Consider the following 17,729-nt stretch of genomic DNA (forward strand, 5'->3'; position numbering starts at 1 on the left):
ATACAACTTTATTTATATGAATATGTTAGAGACGTTTGACTCAATCGGTGAAATAGCATCTCTCCAAAAACAAATTACTGCTGAGTGAAAACTGTACATAAGTAAAACCATAATTATTGACACGGGCCTTTTCCACATGAAAGAGAATCTTTTGATACATTTGAAGCAGAAGTGATGTGGATGTGCATAATTATGATGCGTTTAAACTAATAAAGCGACAAAAAGTGCATACTGGTTTATCAGCAATCGTGGTCTACATTCTTATAGCTACAATCAGTGCTGATAAGTACAAGTTGCTTTGTGTTAATGCAACCTAAACTATAATCCCTTCATCTACTGCCATTCAACAAACAACAGCAATTTGAGATACAACAGGAGAAGAAGAAAAAGGCACGTTACAATAAATGAAGCCTCTTGTACTTTTTCTCTTTCTGTTTTCCACTTCATACCAGCAGTGCCTTTCATCAACATGTTTTACCATATCAGCCTTCTTGCCTAGGACTCCTACCACCACCATCAGAAAGCTGCACCCACAAGCTTCGACTTCTTTCCCCTCCATTTTCCCAGGTTTGCTGCCTTACACTTCTATCGTTTGTGTCACCGCCATCAGAAAATTGAGCCCACACGCTTCGACTCTTACCCCCTCCTCCACTGAATTCCTCCTCACATCCTGCCACCGTCTTTAGGAGTTCAGATTGCAGCAGCGGGCAGTTCTCCTTGAGATACTCAAAACCGTCCGAGCGCATAACGGCTGTATCGAACAAGGGCAATCAGAGAATAAGGATATGGTAAGCAAGAGTACAGGGGGGAAAACAAAAGGTTATACAAAATTAATGAAAACCTTAAGCTCCATTCTCGATTCCCATGTTTTCAATAACTTCAGGACCCCCTGAAGAGCAAAAGATTTTATAAACAGGATGTGCTGCAGTTGCTTAATCATGAATTCATGACACCATCATGTTCCAAGCTTGAGCAGTTTTCCAAATTTGAATGACTAGATTCAATGCTTATGAAACATAAAATATATCTAGTAAAGCACAAGTAATTATAAAGAGTAACCGCTGTATAAAACTCAAAATGGAAAAGGGACAAAGTTGCTGGTACTGGATAAGCAGTCAGAGCATTCAAAATAAATAAACTATCATTTCTTATGGTATTGATAAGCAACTCTCACACACCCCCATGGGACAATTTCCCCTCTTCTGAACTCAAAAGATTCACAATTTACCCAGAAAACTTTGTTGAAAATCTTCTGTCCAGGTATGGTGTGGGATAGAAATTAAAAGTAATTACAATCACATCCATGTCTCTCTGACCAATTAGGGTTAAATTTCATATTTCATGCAATACGTGCATCATATGGGAAAATTCATCAATCGCCACAAAACAAATATGAACATTTCATTTTACTCCAAACCATAGGAAGGTTTAGTGATGCTTTTCAAAAAGGACGGAAGGTAATTTGTAATTTTTCTCGACTAGTTTGCCCAATAAAATTTGGTAAAACATGGAGTCCAAGTATTTGGAGAAAACTGGAAGAATATAGATGCCATGCCCATCCAGATGAAAAGACAGGATCGAACCATGATATCATTCATTCTATGATGAAAACAAAATACAGATGTGAAACAATATGAATAAGTCAATTAAAAAACAAAAGGTGATAAATATAGCAAAAATAGTAATAGAGATACATCATTTTTTAAAATTTCATAGGGAAACGGCTCAAGAGGTCTTTGACGTATTACTTTTTATCAAATCGTTCCCTAATGTTTAAATTGATAAAATTTAAACCCCAAGGTTAGAACCGTTATCAAATAGGCCATTCCTTTAAATTTCTAACGGTGCTGCCACACCATACCCAATTAGAGGGCGACATGTGTCCCTCTTTAATATATATATATATAAGGGGTAGCTGAGACCACCCCCAAAAGTTTAGGGGTGGTTTGGTCACCCTCTCTGGCAAATATGAGGGTGGTCCGACCTCCCCTAACTTATTTATTTATTTTAGATTTATATTTATAATTTGTAATTTTCTTTTTCTTTTTATCATTTTTTTACTAAAGGGGATACATGCCACCTCTGATTGGGTATGGCATGGCAGCACCGTTAGAAATTTAACGGAAGGTGGATATAAAGATCTATTTGATAATAGTTCTAACCTTAGAGAGTAAATTGATAAAATTTAAACTTTAAGGAACGATTTGATAAAAAGTGATACCTCATGACATCTGAAGCATTTTTCCATATTTTAGAATTATATGAAGTATATAATCATGCAAGTAATCATAAATTTAAAAACAAGTCAATAAGTACATCGCAACCCCTTCCACTGTTTTTATTTACAATCATATTAAAATGATATACTAGAAAACGTCATCTTAATGTTGATGGTGAATCTGATACTTGTTCAAGGATGTTCTAGATGTTTTCTTGATAAGTAACAAATATCAATAAACGAAAAAAGGATGTTTTCTAGATGTTGATGGTGAATCTGACACTTGCTCAAGGATGTTCTAGATGTTTTCTTGCTCGTTTTTCTTTTTCTAGTTAGGTGATCCTTTTGTATACTCCCTATGTACTTTGGGGCGCCTTACGCTTTTAATAAGATTGGTTATTACTTATCAAAAAAAATCAATAAAAGAAAAAAGAAGAATCCTAATATATATGGAGGTTTACAAAGACATGAATAAAAAAAGAATCAAGATATAAATTACAAAGGTTAAGAAACTTGATAAATTAAAGGATAAGCCATTAGTAGCATGAACCAATGGAAGAGCAAACTTATAACATTTTCTTTTTCAATTAGTTGATAATATAATGCCTTCATATGTCCAAGTTCTTTGCTCTCACCAGATGCAAACAGAAGGCCAAAAAGGGACTGCATTTCATAACATACCATTTACATGTCTATTAAAATCACCCTTTCAATTGGTAAACAACTCCACAATCAACTTGAGGCATCATTCATGATACATTAAACAAGGTAAAAGCCAGTGACCAAAGCTTTTGCGCAATTTCGCATCGAAGAAAAAGATTATCCACCAACTATCCGCTTGTCTTACACATACAACATCAATCTACCATAATCTTGTTATGCATTCTTAGATTATCCACCATCAAAATTCCCCCAAGCTTTACCCACTATTGTCAAAACAAAAAAGACCACTTCTATTCGAGCTTTTAAATGTCAAATCTTTCGTCAAGAAAAAGCAGCTCCCAAACTTCCTCTATTTTTTTTCTTTTCTTTTTTTTGATATGTAATCGAAATATCATTAAAAGTAAAAGGCGCTTCCAAGTATACAGGAAGTATACAATAGAAGCCCCCTAGCTAGTCAGGACAAAAAGAACAAGAAAATCATAATAACTAATTACCAAAAAAGAAACAAAAGCAGCTGTCCAAAGATAAAATGTGTTGAAAAATAAAGAATTAATCTCCTCCAAAGTCCTCTCATGGTTTCCAAAACTTCTATCATTCGTTTCTTTCCATACGCACTACAAAAGGCACAAAGGCACCATCTTTCACATGGTAACACTCCAAATGTTGCCAGCAGTCCGCCAACAAACATACAAATCCACTATTCGTCTAGGCATGACCCAACACAACCCAAATCGACTGAAAAAACATTCGAAACATCCTTGTCATGACTTACGGTGCACTATAATGCCTCTAGGCCACATGGTGTTATTAGGCTAGTTATATACCATTTATCATGCCTCAGCAATGTGCTAACCACATATGTGCAATACTCCCAAAAGAACTAGCCAGTTTTACTAGATGTCTCCAAAGTCACAACATAAGAATGCACTAGCCCCAGTTGTGTGATACTCCTAGATAATTAGTCGCTATAGGACTCTCCTATATCGCCAATGTAACCTAGTTTCATCTAGTACACATCCTAATGTAAAACTTAGCTTATACCATGTAATCACAATTTACACAATCCAAGATATCACAAGACACGTTGCATTGCAATGCCCTTGCACCACATGGCATTGCTGGGTAAGCTTTAATACCATTTGTTATGACTACACTAGCCATATCTACACAATAACCCAAAAGACAAATCACAATTTCATTGTAATCTCTTACAAAACCTAGCACCTAGTATGCAACCTAGGTGGGATTTAGCATACACCCATATAATAACACCATAATTCAATCCAATCTAATATGGGGTATCACAGTATTCCCTACTCAAATTCTTAATTTTCACATTATGAACCAAATTGCATTGCAATGCCCCGCTCCACATGCTATTACTAGGTTGGTTATGATATCATTTGTCAAAGTTCATTGTAAATTGTAATCTATTACAAAACCTAGTGCACCTAGTACGCAACCAAGGTGGGATTTGATGCAACCTTAGGTTTTCTCATTTGTAACATATAAACCTAAGATCTATTTCTCCCATTCCCACCCCACTCATATGCTACCTTAGCCAAGGCCCATACGAATTCAATTAATAATTTGTTGATAGTGTTTTTCTTAAAAGGTCTTTTTCTTTTTGATAATGAGGAACCCTTGTGTGTGTGTGTATGTGGGGCACTCATTGTACCCGTCTAAGTAAACCTCGGACCCATGTAAAGCGCCCCCTCCACACAGACCGGGTAAAGCCGGTGGGCTAGTCCCAAATAATTGTTTGCACTCAAGGGGATTCGAACCTTAGAACCTCAAAGACCAATCTCAGATTGTTTGATTATGTAGGTTTTAAGTACACATCAACCATATCATATCAAGTGTGGTCAAGAAGAAAATATCATATGCAAACCTAACAAGCACCAATATTGATACACAAATATGAATACTATAAGATATGGACAAGGCAATACATCGACTCTTGAAATCTAAGATACGATCAACAGTGATTTCAATTGATAGATGTAGATTATGCACATTTTTTACTTAAAAGATGTATAACAAACATCAAATGGCATCAAATATGTATAAACAATAAATCTAATTTGGAAGATATAAATATCAGAAGAAAACATCATCGATTATCCATGTTTGACATTCAAAGAAATTTGACATTTTAAAAGGTTCTAGCTTTCTAAAACATGTACCTCTCAATTCTTTTGAGTACATCAACATTTTAAAATTAAATACATGACCTATAATTTACATTTGAAACCAATTATTGTTCAAAATGTTCAATTTTTTACCCCAAACATAACCTTATGGATCCATGCCATATCTGACCTAGATCCCTACCATATCCATGATCAAAATCAATTTTCTAATCTATAAATATGTAATCCAGTATATACTTGTTCTTTCCTGACTTTTATTTTATGTATGCAATAGTATCAGATACTGAAACAGTTGTCATGTTGAAGTATCTTTGTTTCCTATATGCAAACCATGGATGGGGAAATACGGGGAAATACTAGGAAACCAACAATCTATAAAAATACTGTACTTTGTTTAGCAAATTCTAACGACGTCCACATTGTTTGACATAAAATAGAAAACTTGAGCATGAAAAATAAGGCAGGAAAAACGTACCAACAAGGTTTTCAGCAGCAAATTTTAGGCAAACTGATTTCAGATCTGAAGCATGATAACGGTCAGCCAGGGCCAAAATATTGGCAACAGAATCTACAGATATATCCCTACAGAGTACTGACTCGCACATCAGTCTAAGTCTGGGCAAACTATATTTTTCAGACGCAGCTAACAACTTTGCAGCAAATGTGTCGGATAAAGATGGCATGCAAGATGAACTTGATGCCAAGAAATCCTCATCTTCAACAAGAGTATCTGTGTAGATGTATTGAAGCAAAGCCTGTTCAACAGACAGGCAAGAAACCGTTACAAAAAAGGACAAATAAATGGTAGCCTCTACCTGCCACAAAACCCTGAATGCTTCAAAACCATGCTGCGTTAATTTAAAGCAGAAAGGGGGAAGCAAAAAAGGGAAAACTATTCTTTGAAAAGGCTACCTTAAAAACCTTGGGTTCCATATCTGTAATAACTATTTCATGATTATCTTCATCCATCCCATTGAAAAATTCAGTTTCAAATACAGGAGAACGAGCAGCCAGTACCAGCTTGTGAGCATGAAACTTTTCCCCCGACACGTTAAAAGTAACGTCCGAACATTCCTCGTTCTCCAACAACATACCAAAATGTTCTCCAATATCAGATTCAGGGACATGTATGGAGTGTAATCTTGAACAATCTATTGCAGAAACCACAACACCAACAGTGCAATTTATTTTCAAGCAATCATCCTTGAGGAAAACTGATGATTCAAGCATATTCCGTCTGAAAAATCGTTTGTAGCCCCTAATAAACCCAAAAAGTAAAAGGTAGTTTAACTATAAAGCAGAAAATCTATAATAAAAGTTGAATAAGATTAAAGGATCACAAAATAGTTACTTTAGAAGCGAAGAAAATAGTTGAATAAAACAAAGAATACAAGAAAAAAAAAAAAAAAAGAAAGAAGAATACAAATCCCTTGTAGCAGTCAACAAGCTGTTATGTATGTTTACAACAGATTTGATATCCTTAATTAAAAAAACAAAAAATGTTTCAACGGATCTATGCTGGGTTAGAAAAAGGCAAATGCAGATCAGCAGATGCTAAACATATATCCTTTATTCCATGCTGCCAATTGCATGAGGTGATGAAATGCTGAAAATAACGTCTTTCTTTTTCAGATTTAAAAAGATTAAATCCATCATAAATATTGAAGCTTGATATTCCATATGAAATGATGAGAAACTATAAATCTGGCAAAAAGAGTTCATCACAAGAACTGGTTTTCTTCACTGCAACTAGAGTGAAATGGAGGAGAAAAGATGGATTCTTTACAACAAACATGGGATATCCGCTAAGACCAAATTTTAGAAGCTTTCTTATTAAGTGACTCTACTGATCCTAAAGCATGTCCGTTCTGCTAAATAAAGGTTAAAGACAGCCCCTCGAAAGAAAGTTCCATGTGAGGAAAGAAAATTACACTCTATAGAAGCTAAAGAGTACTAATCATAGTTTTCTTCTTATGCAATTTAATTAATTAAGTCATTACACCAATCCAAGTTTATTTATTTTGATGCTTTTCCAAGTCTATCTTAGCAAATTACTGGTTTGAGCTTTGCTTGTGAAAGCTGGTTGCACTCCAATATGCAGAGCTTGAAATCCTTAGTCCAGGATGCAGAGCTTTCCGGTCTCTCTATCAATTTTAGAGAAATTACAGAGTCTAAAATGAATTCAGAAATTTTTATAGGGTGAGATGATTGCAGAAGTGCCATGAAAAGCACATTTATAGCATTGTTCCCTTGGATGTTCAGGCATAAATTGAAGATAAAATGTCTACTTCTAGGATTTTATAGTTGGCAAACAAAATTGGAAAAAGAAATATGAAGGGCATGTTTTGGTTGTACCACCATTACTTAGGAATAATTATTCCCCTAAATTCTTCACAAAAAAAATTATTCCCCTAAAATCAGGAATAGCTATTCCTCTCAAAAAGGTAGAGAATAGGCATTCCCCCAAGAATGAGATATTATTTTTATAAGTAATGGTATTTTAGGAAAATTGGTTTTAATTCTTATTCCATTCTTCTTCTTTTTTTGTTGTCATTTCTATGTTGTCACCAAATGAATGAATAGAAATGGTCATTCCATTCCAGCTTCTTGTACTCATGGTAATACTCATTCCTATTCCTAGGTAATCATCATTCAAGTACACCAAACGTACCCTAATAGTAGATGAGAAATGCTAGGGGTACCAAAGCTTTTACCAAGAGATGAGTACTAAGATGATGTGGAGCTTATTCATTGGAAGAGCTTATACATTGGAAATGATTAAAACAATTAAAAAAGAGAAATGCTACGGGTACCAATGAATAAGCTACACATCATCTTGGTATCCATCTCTTGGTAAAAGATTTGGTACCTATAGCATTTCTCATAGTAGACAGTATAGTGGATTTCGTCATGCTGTCATGTGTTGTCATGTCCTTGACTCATTCAGCACAACATTTATAGACAACAACCCTGGTATGTAAGCAAAACAACCTAGTATACAAATAATTAGGAAGGAGAAGAAGAAGAAGCGATTTGTGGTTGCAAACTTATTGACTTAAATTGCCCCATTCTAGTGAAGTCCTTAAATAGGCCACAAATAATTAGGATACCCCTTTGCTTAGTTTACTAAATTGTCAGTACCTTTCTTTGGTATCTTATGCTGTGAGTTATAAGGAGGATTGCTTTCCAGTAACTCCCATACTAACCTAGCCATTAGGTGGTAGTCTATATGTTACATTGTTTTTCGAAAAAATATTATTTGCTTGTCAAAAGGAACACAAAGACAAATAATTTTAAAATATAGAACATTCTCAAAATTTAAAGTTATAAAATAAGTTTGACAGATTTGCCAAAGTGTGTCGATAAATACATTCCTAGTGTCAACCCCTAGGATGATCATGCATAAAGTGAATATGAAGTGTTTAACTCCAGTAGCTTATAGTTAGTGAGGAAGGTTGTAAAAAAAAAAAGTTGATAGTAAACAGCGGAAACTTTTTCATGTGTCCTATGTCCCTCTCCCTCATGATTCATAGGCAAAATACACATAAATGGCAAACATGCCCTGGTGTGAGCAAATCCAAACAATCTTCGGACCTTTAACATGGTACTTTATCTTTTAATTTTTTTTATAAGTAATTGAATTTTATTAAAAAGCGAAAGGGCATAACCCAAGTATACAGGCAGTATATAAGAGAGATACCTAATTAGAAAAAGAAAAAAAAGATCAAGAAATTTATTAAAGCTAGTAACATGAAGACACTCAAAGGCGGTTGTCCAATGGTATAGGGTTTTGAAATAAAGGCTTTTAGTTCCACCAACGTTTTCTCGCAATCCTCAAATAGATGATTCGAGTTACACATTTATTGATTTATATGACAACTGTTCTTGAAAATCCTTCTTTAATAGACCACAAATAGTTAGCAAGTCACTTTCTTTAGTGGATTCAAGTTGTTATTAGTTTGTTTAGGTGTGTTATGCTGTGAGTTATAATAGGAACTCTTTCTCAATGAACACAATAGCTCTTAGAATGTCTATAAATCACATAGTTTTTTCATAAATGTTTCTCTGCTTGTCAAAGGAATACAAATAAATAATTTTTCAGCATATTGGAATGCTCACAAATTCCAAAGTAAAAAAAATGGATTAAACTGGAATTCATTACTGATAATGGACCCCATGTTAATTAATAATCACTAAAAAATGGCATCAAGATATTGGTACAATTAACGTTCATTAGATACAGAGTTTACAACAATCCTGGTGATTTCCATGTGTCAAAGGTACACATATACACATACTATGATAAAACAAAACAATCACCTCCAAAAATCAACCAAAGCCTGAATTTCAAGCAATCCAAGACATCCACACCCAGAAGATATAGATTCATACTATTACTTCTATAATTCCACGTACTCAGACCAACCAAAATGTCTATGAACCAAAGGCTCTCGCACATTTCAAAAGCACCAACCACCGAAAAAATTTAAAATTCATTACAAAATTAACCACATATCATGTTTATCCTTTGATACACATTTCACACATGAGAACGAAAGCAAACAATCAATCAGTCACCAAAAGAAACTAATCAAACCTTCAAATGCTCATCATTCACAATGACCCCTATCAGAATATCATATAACTGACCACAACTGTACACATTAACAATTGCAAAAAAAAAGGGGGTTGAAAATATTATTTATTTTCAATTAAAATCACCATACCAGAAAAATTCACATACAAAAAAAAAAAAAAGAGAGAGACTACCCTATAAACTTCCTTAGTATATTCTACCTGAATACTCTAAATTGAACACAATCCAACAAAAACCCGAGACTTTTATATCATTCGAAACTCCGTTACCATACTCTGACTCAACACTAATAATCAAACCCACAAAATCCCAATCCTTCATAAGCACCAATACCACAAAGTGTGAAATATCCACTGAATATCCGAGATTTTTCAATCGAAAGAAGAAGAAAGGAAAAACTTACCACATGCTGCCTCTATACTTGAGGGTGTAGGGGCCGCTCTCGAGGGAGCGATCGAAATGGCTATGGACCTTGTGCTTGCCGGCGCCGCTCTGGTCAAGCAGAGTGAGCTCGAAGAGGGCGCGCACGTCGTTTCCCTCGCTGGCCAGCGCGATGAAGACGGAGACGTAGGTGGAGTTGTCCTCGGGGTTCTTGCCGTCCGGGTAGAAGTAGATAGCCCATTGGAACCCTCCGACCGTGAAGTTGTCGCTCGCGATGTGCTTCCCCACCCCGATCCCCTTTGCCAACGAGTACCCTCTTATCGTGAAATTGTGCGAGCCGTTCACCGTCTCCGTCACGGACCGCGAGCTGCTCGGCGAGCCCAGCCTGGGGCTCGAGGGCGAGGACGACAACATGCTTCTCTTTTCGTCTTTTGATCTTGTTTGGAGTGGTGGTCTTGGGAGATTTTTCCAGGGGGTTTTTCAGGAAAGTGCGAGGGAAAGTTTTCTTAAGATGCGATTGTGAAGAAAAGGTTTCTGGTGGAAGGAAGGGAAAGTACAAAATACTCTTCTCCCCGTCTATATCCGTTGTATATCTGAAGTTTGGTTACTGCAACTCCACACGGATGTTGACCAAGTCTTTGCCATCTTAGCACTAGCAGGAGGAGCTCCCAACCATTTTTTCAGGAATAAAACTACTTTTTAATTTTTTATAAAAAAATACTTCACAATAATTTTTTTAAATCTTTCTTATATCATTAAAATAATATGAGAAAAATATAAGAAAAGTCTTCAAAATTACCAAAATGTATAAAAAAATATCACTTATTTTTTATATTCCTATAATACTCTTATTCTTTTAATAAATAAAATAATTGTTAAAAATAAAAACAATCAAAAAAAAAAAATTAAACAACGATTTTTTATAATTTAGGCTAACTACATTAACTAATTATTTATTATTTATTTTTAAAAACTTTTTTTTTTTGTTTTTATTCACCAATTGGTTTTTTAAAAAAAATTGTTTAGGTTTTTTTTACAATTATTTTATTAGTTAAAAGAATATGAGTATTATAGGAATATAAAAAAATAAGTGCTCTTATACATTTTAGTAGTTTAGAGACTACTTTAATATATTTTGAACATTTGAGGGCTATAATTTGAAGAAATTTTTTTATATTTTTTCCAAATAATATTTATTTACTTTTACTTTTCTTTTTCTTTTTTTAATTCTAGAAAAAAAAAAAAGTGTATTTTCTCCCATCTCTCTCTTCTCCGTCTCACCTCTTCTCTCTCTCTCATCTCTTACTATGGTTCCCTCTTTCTCATCTCCTTCTCTGAATCTTTCTTCTTTATTAAAGTGTATTTTCTCCCCATCTCTCTCTTCTCCGTCTCACCTCTTCTCTCTCTCATTTCTGACTCTGGTTCCCTCTTTCTCATCTCCTTCTCTGAATCTTTCTTCTTTAGTTCTCATTCTCTCGCAGATCGGCGTCTTCACTCTCTCGTCCCCGTCTCTGAATCTCTCTCTTTCATCTCTGTCTCTTAATCTCGTCTCTGTTGATTTCTAGGTTCATGTTCTTTTTCTTTTTTTGGATGAATAAGCAACTTCATTGATCAAACAAAACCAAATACATAGAAAAACACCAAAACAATCCTGCCTTACAGACTAAGGCCCAGCTTCACAGAAGCCAAAACCAAACACACTAAAGAAAACACCAGCTGCAGAAAACATAGAGCATCAGAAACAAACTAACCAAACCGTTCAAACGCCTTATCAAAACATAACACCCCAACAAGAGAAACGTGCAGCAACTTGCATCAACAAAGCAGAGCTGCAGGCAAGTTCCATAAAGAACAAAGCACAATATTTTCCCTAGTTTTAGTGAACCTTGCTTTCCCAACTACTCTTCCACGAACTTCCCACAGAATTTACTTCAATATCTTCTCCTCTGAACTTTGGATGTCCTGCATGCCTAATTTCATTTTGAAACTCATTCCTTCGTCACAATCCCACTTGAGACATTTCATCAAGTCCAAGCTTCAGTTCTTCAATGTCTCAAAGAGCCATCTCATGATCAACTTTTCAAAAATCTATGCACACAAAGTCACAAATCTAGGAACTATGTTCCTAAGAAGATCCTTCAAAGCAAGCAATTGGGCTACTTGAGATGGCAAAACATCATTCTAGAGAGATCAAATTCTAAATAAGAAAGGGTGGAAGGGATTGATTGGATACTCAAATCATCGGAGAAATGTGTTATTTTCTCTTTTTTTCTTTTTTCTTTTTTAATTATAATTTCCGCACTTCATTTTTGAGTTCTTTTCCTTTTGTCATTTTATTTCTTGTTTCTGATAACAATTAATCTTTTGATGTTTGTTCCTATGAGAAAATATTGTTGTTAGTTTTTGACAGGTGTTTTGGTGTTTAAGTTTGGGGGACCCCTGGCCTTTTGCACACTTAGTTATTTCCTTACTTTTGGTAATGTATTTCTCCAATACACATTGAAGACAATGTGTAATTTAAGTTTAGGGGTATGGAAAGATACTCTATCTCTTTTTGTTTATATGTTTGTCTTTTTGTTATAAAAAAAATAAATAAATAAATAAAAATTTGCTATGTTGTTGTTAAGCATGAGTTAACTATAGATGTGGTTTGATTTTCATTGGCTTGTTTAACATTGTGAACACACCATCATGTCATTAGGAATTTATCTGAGTCGTTTTACTCATTTTTTTTGGGCTAGAGAGACTTCACATGTTTGAAGTTGATCACCACGAGCACATTAGCATAGAGTCTGTGAGGTATGAAATTTAAACTAAATCATGTGTATCTTGAGATTTGTTGATGGTTTGTTAATGAATAACCTTAGCTTGAAAATAAAATTTTTTTTTTTAAAAAAAAAAATCATTTTGAGTTTCTCATTAAGTAATCGAACCTCTTGCCTCATTAAGCACTAAGTGTTCGCATAAAAATGTGTGAAATTCAAGTTAGTTAATTGTATGACTAGTTTGGCTTTGTAGCCTTTTTGACTTGAGTTATTAAGCTCTTAGGGATGTTTCTACATCTAGTGCCCTAAAACCATCTAATTTGGGAATCATTGGCCTAACATTCATTACATCGGTCAATTAGAAAGCTTAAGAGAGCTAAACATTGCACAGCCTACACCAAAAAAAAAAAAAATGCATATCTTGCCTTGGTTGTTTCATTTGATAGGGATTCCAACAAATTTTGAGGTATTTATCTTGAGAAAAAATTGAAGCCTCATGATTGTATGCTAATTTCATTTTGCATCTATCTGAGCATATGTTGTCTCAACTATCCATTTATGAGTTCTTTGATTTTGGATTCCCTAATGATTGTGATGATAGTGTTTGTCTTGTTAAGCTTGCTTATGAATGAGAACCATGCTTTGTGTGAAACTTTATTATTTTCAATGATATAGCACTGACAATGTTTGTGGGTATCATTCCTGTTAAACTCTCACGAGACTTCACTCGTCCTCTAGGGATGCCTAGGAGTTTAAAAGGTTTGTTGCATATGCTAAATACAATCGTCTCTCCCATGACAGCGGATTTATCTTTCTTGCTTTCATTTTGTTTTGCTAATAGACTAGCAAAATGTAAGTTTTGGGATATTTGATGTGTGCCAAATATTGCATATTTGGACCCCTTAATTTACATTAGTTAATCATTTAGCTGTGTTGTAATCTAATGTTTTGTGTTAGTTTTATGTTTTTAGTGTTTTTAGGTTGTTGAAGGAAAACTACACATTTAAAGTGAAAAATACGGAGTTTGGAAGAAAGCTGAAAAAAGTGCCATCAAAGTAGGATCGAGCGCATCATCCCACGCTTGAGCGCATGTGCGCTCGATCCCAAATGGGTCACACTCGAGCGAACCCACGTCCACAAGGAAGCCACAAGCGCCCAAGTGCCATGCCGCAAAGGAAGAGCTACATGCCCGAGTGCGATTGAGCACACTGGCCATGCGCTCGAGTGCACTCCTCTGCTAGATATGACCTTGTGTCATTTTTAGGGTTTTAAACCCTAGAAGCATATATAAATACAATGTTAAGCTTCAAGAAAAGGACGCCAGAGACCAAGGCCGAAATTCTCTACAGTTTTTCTCCCTTTAGTTTTAGTTTTCTTTAGGTTTAGATTTATTTTTCAATAATCATGAGGAGCTAAATTCTCAACTAAGGTTGAGGATGAAGCCCCACCAATGAAGAACAACACACTTTCATGTAAGTCAATATTATCTTATTTTATGAATTTTTAAGGTTTCAATAGTTTTGCTTTAATTCAATTATTGAAATTACTCTTAGATATCTATTGTGATTTCCAGATACATGTGATGATTTATGAGAGTTTCATGTAATTGTTTGCTTGGATCTTTATAAAAATAAAATTGGATATCTATTTGTGATTTGTCCAACGGATACAATTGATGATTTGGCTTAATCCGGATATCATTTATGATTTGTACAATGGATGGATACATTACATCTTTTAATTGATTTGTGAAGCATAGTAAGACTTACATAGGATTTATTTTTGAGAACTTTAGATTTTATTAATGAACATAGAATGTGTTGCTTCGACTTGGTGGGTATGGATTCCACAACTTTAGTATTTTATCTTTTGGTTATTGTTATTGTTATTTAGCTTATGTTTTTCATTTATTCAAAAAAATCAAAATCTTTTGGAACTAGGTTAGGATTTAATTAATTTAGATATATTTTATTTTCAAAAACACAATTCCCTGTGGATTCGATCTCGCATTTGCATAAACTATATTGCAAATGACTCGTGCACTTATGAGTAACATTAAAACTCACAACATCTATTCCTATAGTTTAAAAAGTCTTCCATTCCATACTCTCGTTTAAGAGAGATAACGATCCCTGAGTGTTGTACTGTAAGGGATGTAGGCTTGGAGATGAACCATGGAGTCAATTACTAGTTAATTGATTTCCACAGGGCGTTACAGTTGGTATCAGAGCCTTATACTCTGAAGACTACAGGATAGGAGGAAGGAAAGCCTAGGCAATGATCACACCAGAGAATAGGCTAGTTAGTTGTTAGGACTTAGTTCATAGGTTGGTTGCTTGGTTCTAACCGAGTCGGTTCTAATCCGATGGAACCCAACAACTGGACCTAACGCTCTAAAGATCGGGAATGTTGAGGGCGACATTCACCTAGAGCTTGTGGAAATTTCAGTCTACGAGGCAACACCCCTTGGGAGAGATCAAGTGATGGACGCAATTGGCCAGTTAGTGTCGGCTTTGGACCGAGATAGGGTGGCGAGGCAGCCAGCCGCAGGACTTGGTTGTTCTTTGAAGGACTTCTGTAGTCATCACTCTGATAGTTTTGATGGGACTGGTGATCATATCAGCGCGAAGAACTAGCTAAATGATATGGAGGAGCTGCTGATTATTATTGGGTGTATTGAGGAGCAGAAGGTGGTTTGTGCTGCTTATAAGTTGATTGGAGAGGCTAAGTGCTGGTGGCAAGACAAGAAGGTGGTACTTGTTGACATGGGTATGTCCAACAAGGATGATTTAACAATGGCCCAAGCTTCAGCTCAATTAAGTCCACAGGCTCAACAGAATGTAAAGGCCCAAATTGAAGAAATCCTAATGCAATCTAGAGAGTTCTAATAAACCTCGGGGCCATCCAATTATAATTATCCATCATTTCAAACACATGCCTAGGTCTAACTTGAAGTTCAGAATCTTATCTTTCCAACTAAAAAGGTTTCGGACCATTTGGAGTTGCACGCCGAAAGTTATGACCGTTTGAAGTGGGGTGGTCTGGCTTCTCGGGAATATACATTAAGGTGGTTGTTTGTGCCCTTATCTACTGTCCCACGAATTAATGATTGTTTTTTGCCATTATTACTTGTTTAACTTCATTAGATGCTTATCCTATGCTTAGAGGGTTTTTCTAAGCTTATATAATACTTGTGTGCGCAAGTGTGAGTCAGACTAGAGTATTGTGTTAAAAAACCAGCCTTTGGCTTTTGAGGGGAGAGTTTTCCTTGTATCTCTGTATCTCTTTGGTGTGAGCCTTAAAGTGGTGAGTGTTCTAGTTTTGTATCCCTTTGTTGTAATCCTTTGGATGGTGTGATATTCTATATCTCTTTGGTGTTATCTCTTGGGTGGTGAACTTCTATCTTTCATTTGAGTGTGAATTTGTGTACCTGTTTTCCATCTCCATTTTTGTCCGATATCACTCATTGCTAAGTTGGGATCGGACATTGCCATTACTTGGGCCATCTTCAAGCATGAGTTCAATTGGCATTTGTTTCTCAGAGTCGTGTAGGAGGAGATGGCATGAGAATTCATGGATTTGGTCCAAGGAAGGATGTCGGTGATCAAGTACACCGCAAAGTTTCTATAGCTGTCAAGGCTCGGCATCAGTGGCATAGCCACATGTAGGCCAGAGGTGGCCACGGCCCCCACAAGAAATACTAAAAAAAAAAAATTTGAGCACAAGTTCAGCTATTGACCACTCGTCCAGCTACATAGGGCCCCCACAAAGAATTTTTTTTTAAAAAAAATTTGAGCACTTGTCTTGAGCACACGATTAGCTACATAGGGCCCCTCCAAGTATTAAAAAATATATATACATATTGCTGGTCTGCTCCATCCTCCATGGCCCCACAAGTTATTAAAAAAAAAAAAAATTGTTTCTTTTCCCTCTTTCTCACGCACTTGCCTCTGAGTTCTCTCCCTTTCTCTTCTTCGTCTCTCTCCTTCAGTCCCTCTGGCTTTCAAACGCTCTCTCTCTCTCTCTCTTTCTCTCTGTCTCTCAGAGTCAGACAGACGAAGTCATCAGCTCTGCCTATGGGCCTCATACAAATCACTGCTTTTCAGCTCCTGCGACTAGGGCAGGCAATTTTGACACGACCCGCGAACCCGACACGAACACGACACGAAAAAATAGGTTTTGGGTTTGGGCTAATCAGGTTCGGGTCGTAATCGGGTCTACCGGATTAAGACCCAAAAATTTCGTGTCTGGCAGGTCGACCCGCCAGACACGATTACTGTGCGGGTCTAGCGGGTCGACCCGTCAGACCTGCATAGTATCCGGGCCTGGCGGGTCGACCCGCCAGACCTGATTTTTTTTTTTTTGATTTTTTTCTGCCTCGCGTGAGGAGAGTCAAACGACTCACTCACGTTTACACTTTACAGTTACTTTACCATTTTGATTTTTGAACAAAAAAATCTCTGTAACCTAACCCTCTGCCTCTGGTCCCTGACTCCCTCTCACTCGGTCTCTCACTCTCCCTCCGTCACCATCTCCCACTCGGCCACTCTCCCGATTCTCCCTCTCTCTCTCGGGTCTCCACTCTCCCTCCTCGTGGGCCTCCTCGCCGTTAGGAACATAGGCGTTAGCAAGAGCCAAGCCACCAGGCCATCCTCACGGACCTCACCGTCGCCGACTCGCCATCCTCACCGAGTCACTGTCGTCGTCAGCCACGTCTCCTCGCCGTCAGCCGCACCTCTCTGTCTCTGGTATGGCGGTATGTCTCTTACTCTCTCTAGTCTCTGACTCTCTATCTCTAGACTCTGATTTTTTTTTTTTTTTGTAAGTTTAGACTCTGATTTTGATTGTTTGAATTTTTGATATATATTCTAGACTCTGATTTTGAATCTTTGATTGTTTGAATTTTTGATATATATTTGTCTTTCAGGCAAATATGTGATATTATACGGTTT

The 17,729-nt window shown here is 36.2% G+C and overlaps 1 protein-coding gene and 1 pseudogene across 2 annotated transcripts; one reads left to right on the forward strand and one right to left on the reverse strand.

Annotated features, from left to right (window-relative positions):
* Positions 1 to 210: 210 nt before the first annotated feature.
* On the reverse strand, positions 211 to 10,694 carry LOC132191462 (BTB/POZ and MATH domain-containing protein 4). 2 transcript variants are annotated; one of them, XM_059606483.1, is made up of 5 exons: positions 10,035 to 10,694; positions 5,947 to 6,292; positions 5,510 to 5,789; positions 842 to 889; positions 569 to 751 (listed from the first exon to the last, which is right to left on the reverse strand). In XM_059606483.1, the coding sequence occupies exons 1-4, from the start codon at positions 10,424 to 10,426 to the stop codon at positions 843 to 845; spliced, it is 1,065 nt and encodes a 354-aa protein (XP_059462466.1). In that variant the 5' UTR covers positions 10,427 to 10,694; the 3' UTR covers positions 569 to 751; position 842. The 2 variants fall into 2 exon arrangements, with proteins under 2 accessions (XP_059462465.1, XP_059462466.1); XM_059606482.1 differs by lacking the exon at positions 842 to 889 and having other exon boundaries at positions 211 to 751; positions 10,035 to 10,688.
* A 4,728-nt stretch (positions 10,695 to 15,422) lies between these two features.
* Positions 15,423 to 17,729, forward strand: part of LOC132162336 (uncharacterized) — an 11,073-nt pseudogene continuing 8,766 nt past the window's right edge.

This window comes from Corylus avellana, chromosome ca9 (genome assembly GCF_901000735.1).
Source record: "Corylus avellana chromosome ca9, CavTom2PMs-1.0".
NCBI classification, from domain to species: Eukaryota; Viridiplantae; Streptophyta; class Magnoliopsida; order Fagales; family Betulaceae; genus Corylus; species Corylus avellana.